Below are 10,721 nucleotides of genomic sequence, written 5' to 3' on the forward strand. Positions count from 1 at the left end.
GTGATGGAAGACTCTGTAATTTCCAACAGAGCTGGTATTTCCATACGCCAGATTCCAGAGCGGCTGCCTTGCCTAATGGTTAGAGTAGGGGCAAGCCCAACTTTGCTACTGCCTCATCGTGTGACCCTGAACAAATCAGTTCCCCTCTAGGCGCCTTAGACAACACTTACTTTTGTGAAGCGCTTTGAGATCTTTCCATGGAAGGTGCTACCTGAGTGCGAAGCAGCATTGTTATTTAGATCTAGTCCTACATGCTCTGACTCCGATGATTCCAAGCGTTCCCAAAAGACAGCAGCCAGTTTTAATTTCTTAATTTTTGGCCATTAGCTGGTTAGGAGTTGCTCAGCTGGGAGACTGTTCTGTCCTTAATCTTCCCAGGATTTGCCAACAAGATGTATTTTCAAGGTTTCTACAGCCGACAGCTCGGCGGGACAGAGAGTAAACATCCAGCGTTTGCCCTTTAGCTTTCACAGGGTGAAATGTTTTCTTCTTAGTCCCAGTACAGAACTCTCGGCCTCTGAGGCTTCACTCCAGGGTTAGCCAGCTTGTTGCTCTCCCCAGCCCATCAGAAATGCAACCAAAGAGATTCTCCCCCAAATATTTCTGAGCTCTAAGAGAGACAGGGCAGGTCTTTCATGTGCAACATCCTGCCGGCTGCTGCTCCATTCTTGCAGGCCTTTGCCAGCTGTGCCAGCTCAGCTGTAAACAGGGCTTTTACCTCCCACGTGTTCTGGTTGTGAGTGTCCTCTGCACTAATCCCTGTGATGTCTTCTTTGTCCCCCAGATGCAGAACGTTATGTATGACCTGATCACAGAGCTCAATGACCGGAGTGAGGACTTGGAGAAGCAGATTGGCAGCCTAGAATCCAAACTGGAGCAGCTCACCACGAGCTTCAACTCTCTTCCCCTGCTCATCGCCGAAACCCTGCGCCACCAGCAGCAGCAGCTCCTCGCCGCTGTCATTGATGCTCGTGGCATCAGTATGGCGGGGGGAACCCCCCAGACGCCCCTGTCCGACAGTCCGATTGGGGTCAGCTCCGCCTCCTTCCCAACCCCTTACACCAGTTCAAGCAGCTGCTAAACTGCAGACTGAGCCCCCAAGCCCCACGGAGACAGACAAGAAGAGCTACTTGTGGGTCTTCAGAGTCAAGTCAACTTTCTTCCGGCCCTCTGGCCGCCACAGAACCACCCAGGCCAAGCCAATGCTGAAAGCATGACCGAACTAACGCCGAGGTTAGCTCAGAGCCCTCGGAGTTCAACAACGCCTTGGAACCAGAAATCCAGTCTCTGTTTCGGTGCCTCTACATGCGATGAGAAGGAAGCGGATGTGAGGGGAAGCCTCTGGCAAGGCCCTTGCTGCAGTGTTTGGTGGAGGACAGAAATCCACACAATCTCAGGTCTTCAAATAAGGAAAAAAAAAAAAAAAGTCCGAAGCACTGAAGCAATGGAGCTGCAACAGAGGGAGAGTACTCCACAGCGCGGGCTGTGAGCCATGGGCAAAGGGGCTGCTTATCTCCAGGGCCTTCCTTCGTTCCCATTCCTCCCAGCCCTGTTCGTTAAGTGTCTTGCCAAGGAAGAGTGGGGGAGGAGGACAATTAGTTTGCCAAGACTGCTATCCCTTTGCCTCCTGCACCTCCCACAGCCCTACCGGGGAACTGCCAATATCTCGCCTTCTTGCACAGGCTCTGAGCTCAGAGGCCCATTTGCCACCCCACCCCCTGCCAAAACACTGCCACATACACACATTTCCAGCTAGGGGAGGGTTCTTCATTTGCTTTATTCTGAGTCTCTTTAGAGGAGTGAGTCCATATTCTGCCTGAAGCCACGTGCTGGAGTGCAGCATTCAGGTGCTGGGCACGGCATCTGGGGCATGCCGGCTTCGCGGGGGTGTTTATCGCATTACAGGGCGGTTACAGGGAGATGAAACACACTGCAAGTCAATCCAGCGTGGATTGTTAAAAATGCACTGCCACTCCAGTGAAGCCATGCGAGGCACCCGAGTTCCAAGCACCCTGAGTCAGCGGGGCAGCGAGGGTTGCAGAAGCAATGCATTCAGCCAATGGTCAGAGAGGGCTTTGTGAAATGGAACCAGATGGTTCCTCCTGGAGCTGCAGCCAGTCCTGTTTGACTGGAGCAAGGGTCACTGCACTGCAGGGCTTTCAAGGGGGCACCCTGCATTCCTCCTGAAAACCCCCTGAGGAGTAGAAAAAGTTTTGTGGTGGATCTTGAATTACCTACATCACCCACACACCAGGGGCCACCATTTATAGTCTCAGCAAATAATCCAGTACCTCTCCAGTCCAGGTACTCTTTGAAGAGGCTTCAGAACTGAACGGTGAAACACCCAGGGCCAATTAGAGAGAGAGTCTTAATGTGTGACATGAATTTAAAAATTCTCCCCCCTGCCTTCAGCTTGTCTGACAACAATGACATTCTACTAGCTCAAACAGTGCTTGACCTAACCATGAGGTTGCTTTAATGGGAGGTAGTAACCGGGAGAAACAGAAAAGAATGTTGATTAGGACACTTCATCAGTTTAAAACAAAAGACGAATTCATTGCAGTGATTCTGTTGGGTCTTGGTAGATAGCAGCAGAACCACCCCGGGGTAAATGATGCAATGTGCGGCTTCGCAGGCAGCTAGACCAGTGGTTCTCAAACTTTTGTACTGGTGACCCCTTTCACATAGCAAGCCTCGGAGTGCCACCCCCTTTATACATTAACAACACTTTTTTAGAAATTTAACACCATTATAAATGCTGAAGGCAAAGCGGTTTTGGGGTGGCGGCTGACAGTTCGCGACCCCCTGAGGGGTCCCGATTCCCAATTTGAGAACCCCTGAGCTAGACAGATATCCACAGCCTGGGATGCTGCCCTTTATGGCCATCTGCTGGGGGAGCTGCCTTCAACGGCAATAGTCAGGAGTGGGGATGGACGCGCGAGTTACCACCACCGCCACTGGCTGTGGGAGAGGACAGTCCATGAGAGAGAGATGGCTAATCTTTGCTGGTTGTCACCTCCCAGCTTCCTCTGGGAACTAAAATATTCCCTTCTCCCTCTGACATTTTCACTTCTTTAAAAACTCTTTGTTCAGCCCCAGCTCCTGCCTTTGTTGTTTTAATGCCTTGTCTGGTCTTTGTTCAGAGTCCTGGGGGCAGCCGCAAGGCGCTGGCTTTCTTTCTTAGAACTCCGGAATGGGGTTGGCTGCTCTCAATGAAAACTCAGCAGAGGATATTTATATATTTTTAAACGGATGAAGTAACCATGTAATTACTCTGTGCTGTTAATTACACATCACCCAGTGGTGTCTGCTAATTGTACTGAAAGTCACTCTGTTACTCCAGGCATACTTAGCCTGGAAACTTCTCCTCTGTAACTCTCTCACTTCTATAAAGAACACTGGATTCCATAGGGACCTAGGCAGGGATCTATCAGCAGCAGAGGGGTTTACATACAAAACTCTCCTTGTTTCTGCTGGTAGGTCAAACCCTACACTGAAACCATCCCTAGTTGGAGAGAAGAATATGCCTTCTTCCCACCCGCTCTAACGCTGGTGGCACAACGGTATTGCTCTGCTGCATATTGTGGCAGAAATACCAAGGGAGTTCTGCTAATCATGCCCTAGTACCACAGAGGTCTGAGTAACCCCGTCGATAACGCAGGAGCAAAATGAGCCTCCATAAACACAATTGACCAAGGTCAGGAGGGAAATTATACACCCTCCGAAGAAGTACTGCAGAGGCAAGGCAGGATGTTGCACAGCCCCATGCCAGCAGGAACAAGGGCACCGTGGACACCTTTCCATCAGCCCCACCCCACTAATGTGCTTAGTGTGGACATACGCAATCGACTGTATAAAATCGACCTAATTTTGTAGTGTAGACATACCCTCAGAGGGTTTCCTGCGCCAATAGCCATGGTACTCCTCACTCAGCACATCTGTCACCATCTTGAGAAGCCAGGGCTCGCACACCCCTTTCCATGGCAGGAGAGGTTTTTGGTTTATAGCCAAACCATTGCTTGGCCTGTCACCCTCACCGTCGTAGCCATCAGGCCTTTCTCCTACTTCAGGAGTGCTTCCATTTCCACTGCCATCGTTTGAGCCTTGCTCCCCCCCTTCCCAGCCCTGACTGCATGGGCAGCATTCGGAGCGGAGAGACGGCTACGCTAAGATCACTGCCAGTATCCCTCCACTCTGGCCAGGAGGAGATATTCTAGCCACGGTAGCCATCTGCTCCCCCTTTCAAATACTGTGTAGGCCAGTGGTTAGGTCACTCGCCTGGGAGTCAGGAGCCCTGAGTGCTAGTCCTGGCTCTGACACAGACTCGCTGTGTGACCTTGGGCAAGTCACTTCCCATCTCTCTGCCTCCATTTCCCCTCCGTAAGATGGTGAGGACAATGCTTATCCATCTTTATAACGTGATTTCAGGTCTAGGGACGAGAAAGGCTCTATAAATGCTAACTAGCGTTATAAAATACACTTGTCTTCATCTCTGGTGGTTCACATAGGACGAAACAACAGCAGCTGACACTGAATCTGTGATATAAGTACTAGCAAGAGACAGAAAAAGAGATCCTCAAGTTTTAGATCACTAAAGGGAGTATTGGTTGCAAAGGATCAGTATCACCAACAGGAAACTTGTGCCTAATAATCAATGTTGGTAAATCCTACTGAATGCCATGAGACTGGAAAATGCCAAATCACTAACAGATTCAAAGCTTTTGTGAGGAATGAAGCATAAGCAGTGAAGGCTTCAATATCACACGTAGGGTATGAGAATTTTTCTACAGGCATAACTGTCTAGTGCAGTGTAATTTCATTAGGATTGATTATTATCTTGACAGAAGTTTCTTGCTGGTTTATAAAGAGAGACAGATACTCAACTGCACTGCCAGCTGGTATCTCTGGTGCTGCCCCAAGCAATGTTCCGTGATTCAGTTGACTGGTCCAGTACTCCAGTTGTCACCACTGCAGTACCAGGCACTACTGTTCCTCTACCCCACCAATTTTGCAGTCCCTCATATTCAGCACCTTAGACAGCAGTCTGGTTAATCTAATCATCAGTGGCAAGCATGTTTGACTCTACCTCTGATACCCGTTTTTACTCCTTTGTTGCCTGCTACCATTGTCCGGGCATTGGTCAAGTTAGTGAGGAAGTGAAAGCAATGATGTTTGCAATGGCATTTAAACGATTCTACAGAGCCATTGCTGTCAGACAGCCTTTGCTAGTAGAAGGATAAGCCAGCCACTGATTATATTAATGAGACAGGCACATCCGTAGTAATACAGTAGAACCTCAGAGTTTCCAACACCAGAGTTACAAACTCACCAGTCAGCCACACAGCTCCTTTGGAACCGGAAGTCTGCAATCAGGCAGCAGCAGAGCCAAAAAAAGCAAATACGGCAGCGTGCTGCGTTCAAGGTAAACTCCTAAAAAACGAAAGGGAAAGCGGCATTTTTCTTCTGCATCGTGAAGTTTCAAAGCTGTATTAAGTCAATGTTCAGTTGTAAACTTCTGAAAGAAGAACCAGAACATTTTGTTCAGGGTTACGAGCAACCTCCATGCCCGAGGTGTTCGTAACTCTGGGGTTCTACTGCATAGTGTCAGTTCCCACAATGTCCTAGGCTTGCCCTGAGTAACTCAGGTGAGTTTTCCTAGATTTACTAAACTGCTTCAACAGGACTCCTTGTATAAACTATCCCTGGCATCTCTCCTATACTGGAAACACCTAACCTGACCTGGAATTTCCCTATGAGTCGCCCATGGGCAAGTCTTTAACAACCAGTCTCCATCTCCCAGTGGCAGGGGGAACCTCTGTTTACATACCTGAGAAAGGCATTCTGGAACCTGCAGTAATGGGCCAGAAGATGACACCCCCTCAAACTGAACCAGAACAAAGGAAGGGAAGAACTGAGGCTGAGGGAGGAAAAGCACAAGAGTAAAACAACGCATCGTTATCATCCCAAAGAGATGCTGACATTCTACAGACAAAAAGCAGTGACAAACCACACGCAAATCAGACTGAACCAGCCAATGCCCACATTTTATGGTAGATGGAAGGGAAAAAATAACCATTCTCTGGCTCATTCTGAATCTCAGACAGGACCCACCCATCTTCAGCTCATCTCATTTCCTGGCACAGCCTCAGTTTTGCTCCAAGAACCTCTATTCTGCACTGTCCACGAGGGAAAAACCACAAAGCAGCAGAATGCCAGAACCGATCGAACATCCTCTTTGCAACTCTCAAAACTGAAGTGTTTATATTCAGACTTCGATGATGAGCATCAATCTGGGTTTGCATCTTGCCTCTGTACTGCTTGCTTTTTTTTTAATAATAGGAGAAAAGCATAATAGTTTATTTTAACTATGAAATCTATTGCTATATTATAAAGGGTATTGTAACTTTCCATTAAGTTTTTGTATCAAACTAGTTTGTTAGCAGGCAGAGATGTCTGTCCAAATGTCTGTTTCTGAGTACAAGTCACTGCAGATTTTAGCTTGACACAGGGACTAAGGCAAATGGTCAGTAGATTAGAGCCTTTGCAATCCATTTGCAGAGACTCCACAGGCTCCTAACCCTGTGAGTTTGTGACTGCGAATATGTATTGCATAGGCCCTATAAACGGAGAACAAAAAGATTCAAGGCAGGTCCTCAGCTGGTGCAAACCAGTGTAGCTTTCCCGACCTCAAAGAAGCTATGCCAGTTTCCACCAGCTAAAGTGGCTCTCGTTCTTTAAAAAGGCATTTCCCATCCAAGTCCTACCATGCCCTGCCAGACAGTTTCTCTCCCTCGTTCTCCAGACGAACGCAGGAGCCCGGTGCCTAGGCCACGAATGGCATGAATCCAAAACCCAAGCTCTGCAAACTCAAGTTTTCTGAGTGGGCCGTGGGAGCTGGTGGAGTGAGCAGTGGAAATGCTCCTCTCCCGAGCTGGGTTTCCGTGCAGTCTGTGCTGCTCCGTCGGGAGAACAAGGCTTGACAGGCTCAGCTCCGTGCTCACGGGCAGGACAGCAGCCCAGGATGCAGATGGACTGCTCTGACCTGGGAACAGCTTGTGCCCAGAAGAGGATGAGGGTCCGAATGTCCTCCTAAAGTAGAGCGTGTCTGCAGGGCAGGTGGGGGGAGCACACAGAAGCTCCCTGAGTCACTCCTGGCCTGTAGATCAGCAAAGAAATTTAGTTTTCAGCCGCTGTTGTCCCTGAGGCCCCCAGGACCATGTGTGTTCAGGACTTCCTTGGGGTGGGGAGGTGAACAGAGTCCTCCCTCTGTCTCTCCCCTGCCCTCGGTCATCACATGACTTCCTGTGTGATGGTGTAGTACTGCCCTGCCTCCATGAGGTTTGCTGCTGCAGATAAGCTCTGCTTTCAGGGGAAATTGTTTTAAGTGAAACAGACCCGACAGTGCACTGCCCCGCCTGGTCACCACCAGCTCCCTGAGGAACTGCCCAACATTCTTAGCCAGAAACGAATGAGCCGTGCCAGGGCCCTCTGGGGTCAGATGACAGCCAGTGTGATACCAGGCTTCCTAGGATACCCCAGAACGACACTGCCATAGGGTAGAGTTGACACATTTCTTCATTGGTATAAAGAGTCCTAAATTCTGAGAGAGGCTGATTTGCTGGTGGTACAAGGGGATATTCCTTCCCGCAGAACAGAGACATTACGCGTTTCCAGGGACTCACTGAGTTTTTGATGCTTGTGGCTTGCAAGTATTCAGAACAAGCAAACAAACCATCTCTTCCAATCTCTAGTCTAATGGCTGCTTTGGGACTGGGCTGGGCTTGATCTGCGCATGGGGCGGGTGTGCAAAGCTGGCGTGAGGCACTGCCCGGTGGCTGGGGCCTGGCCAGCCTCCCTGTACTGAATTAGGGCTGCTCCAACTTACACTTGCTCCAAATGGCCCCAAGGGTCTGGAACTACAGCCAAGGATCTGCACGGCACATAAGCCTAGTCAGACTCGGGAAGGGGCCAGAAGCTCTGTCTTACAACAGAGTGACCCTCCTGGGCTGGCGAAAGAGTCCATCAGCAATGCAGCACGGAGCAGCCAGATCAGCCAAAGAGCCCGGCCCTACACCTCTTGGTTCTGTATTTCTGTTCAGTGCCTTCCTGCCCTGCCGTCCCCACTGCTTGTGAGCTCCCGTCTGCAGCACTCCAGAGCAGCACCCTTACAGTGACTAGATGCCATTCGGAGAACTGCCCCCTTGCCCCCCATGCTTCCCAGCAAGTCTTCATCTCTCTGGAGATCCGAACACCCTTTTCCGCTGAGTCACCAGTGCTGCCTGGAGCGGAGGCTCTTTGCCCTGGCTCAGCCGCCAGCCTATCCCAGGCAACAAACATCCTTCACTCCCTGGTCCTCGGTTTCCAGTCTGCAAGCTATTAGTCCAGGGGAATGCACGAGAGGAGAAGTCCAACCGCTCAGTCCTGCCCCTGGGTCTCTCATAAGAATCATTGACGTTATTTCTTGCAAAGGAGACGATCCCTGCAGGGAACCCATGAGAGAGCAAAAGAGATGGGAGTAGGTTTGCCAGACCCTGGAACAAGCAGCGGTCCCGAGACCTGTGGGGTTGCTCCGGGCAGCCTCAGAGGATGAGTCCTCTGCACAATTCCACTCTGGCTTCCTGTTGACCCACCCCATTTTCACTGTCTCCTCTGGTAGCACGATTCCACTCCTGCGCTACTGCCTCCGGGTCAGTTCGCCATCATGGATCCTGGCTCCACAGGGAGACATTGATAATACCATCCTTAACTGCCACAAACATCCCTGAAGGGGGCTGATGCCACAAAAATCTGCTCTTCTCCCAGCCACAGCCCCTTACTCAGCTGTGCACCCCTCCACACCACCAGAACTGAATTACAGAGAAGGGCTTTTCAGGGTTTGGGGAAATAGTCCTCTATAGGATTAGTTCCCCTCCCTCTGTCAGACTTGGGGCTGTTTTCCTGACGCTTTCTGTGGCCCACAGCGTGTAACAAAGATGCTCACACTTTTACCTTCCTGCCTGAATGGATATTACCCAACAAGCGTGCTGCTTTCTCACTGTTTCTGTTCAAAGTCATCTCGAGGGCTTTCCCTTCATTTCAGACTCTCCGGATCCCTGCCAACAGCACAGTTACTGTGAGACACAGAGCAGGGCAGGGTTTCCACTGGCTTGTTACTGAAAATATCTCCTTTCTTGGCTATCTACCGGTCCAGGATTCCATCGGGGAACTGCCATGAGCGAGGTCAGCTAGTACCAGTGAACGTAGTGGGCTCTGAGTCACTAACCCTGAACTATGAATCACTTCTGGTTGTTATTTGTATGTATCCATGGGCAGGATTTGATCAAGTGCTCACATTTCCTAGTTCTTCTGCTAACCATATGCGTGGTCCCTGTCAGCCCGGGGCTCCCTAAATTTGGGGGGGAGGGGCGGAGATGCATCCGACAGCATTGCCATAAAACTGATTTGTACCCAGAAACAGGCATGTTTTAAACTAATGGCTTTAACCTGTTCACTGTAAAAAGTGCCTTGGACTTAAATCTGAAGAGGTCAGTATCTATAAATATTTACTATGCGGGTGTGTAAGTAGGTAGATACCTACATATCTATATATACACACACACATATATATACACACCCACCCACAAATATACCATCTATACGTACATATATAAAGACTTCAGAACCCTCTGTCCTATTGGTCTTTGGAGCTCTGTTCTTTCCTTCTGATTTTCAATATATTTGCTCAGAAAAAGGCCTTTTATTAACCAGTCCAAACTGCCCAGCAGTGTCGAGTGTTATGACTCTCTCTCTCCTTTTAAATAACTTTTTATGAACAAGTTGGAGGTTTTTTCTCTTGTGTTTTGAAACAGCCAATGCTAGGCCTGGTGGCTTTGAATTCATCACCACAGCCTCCACCCAGTGGTGGGAGAGCAATAGGACGTGTGGGAGAAGCAGGCTTCACTTCTCCGGGCTGCCCTGCTGGGGCATTCTGAAGGTGGGTCTTCTGGAAGGGAATCATTGGGAGACATTTCATTAGATTGGTTTATTATTTCCTGCAGAATATTTATTAAAGTGGCCTCCAAAATGCGGTCTAGACCTTCCCAGGAGAGTGACAGCTCCCATACTACCTGACTCGGTGCTGACAGTCCTATTACCACAGTGGATCTGGGTACCTCTGAGACATTCATGGGTACCCTGCCAGAGAGACCATTTTGCACTGCTCCTGAGCTGAGGTATAGACCGTTTCAGTGATTCACACATAGAGTTTGTGGCAGAACTGGGACTTGAGCCTAGATCCCGCGAGTCCCGGTGCCTTAACTGCAAGCCCATCCTCCTTGTCTTCCTCACTCTAGTGCTTCCCGCCGGTAGAGCGGCAACGAATATGGCACTTTGCCTGTGGCAGTTCTGTCTCCAAAATGCAAGTGGCATTAACCAGCTATCCAACCCTCCTCTTGAGTCACAATGATTAACCCATTTGCAGAGCACAGGCGGCAGTGGCCATTAATCTCCCATCAGTGAGCAATGCAATTCACACCAGAGACACGTCCCCAACTTCCCGAGCAAGTCTCCTGGAGAGGAAGCAGCAGCTTCCCCAGTTTAAGCCAGCAGAGTCCATTTGTACACTTCACTGCAGACTTCCCTCCACGCGCCTGGCCCTAGTCTGACTAAAGCCAGGAGATAGCAAACACAGACCAAAGAGGCAGAAGAAGCAGCACCAGGCTGCCCCAGAATCTGAACTAGAA

At 49.7% G+C, this 10,721-nt stretch overlaps 1 protein-coding gene across 3 annotated transcripts in view; it reads left to right on the forward strand.

The window, feature by feature from the left end:
• Positions 1 to 9,666, forward strand: part of LOC128827208 (small conductance calcium-activated potassium channel protein 3) — a 47,444-nt gene extending 37,778 nt beyond the window's left edge. For all 3 annotated transcript variants that reach the window (XM_054011020.1, XM_054011022.1, XM_054011021.1), the window contains one exon: positions 785 to 9,666. In XM_054011020.1, the coding sequence (XP_053866995.1) occupies positions 785 to 1,081 (297 nt within the window). In that variant the 3' untranslated portion in view covers positions 1,082 to 9,666. The remainder of the gene's footprint in view (positions 1 to 784) is intronic.
• The last annotated feature ends 1,055 nt before the right edge of the window (positions 9,667 to 10,721 follow it).

The sequence above is a fragment of the Malaclemys terrapin genome, chromosome 21 (genome assembly GCF_027887155.1).
Source record: "Malaclemys terrapin pileata isolate rMalTer1 chromosome 21, rMalTer1.hap1, whole genome shotgun sequence".
Taxonomy (NCBI): domain Eukaryota; kingdom Metazoa; phylum Chordata; order Testudines; family Emydidae; genus Malaclemys; species Malaclemys terrapin.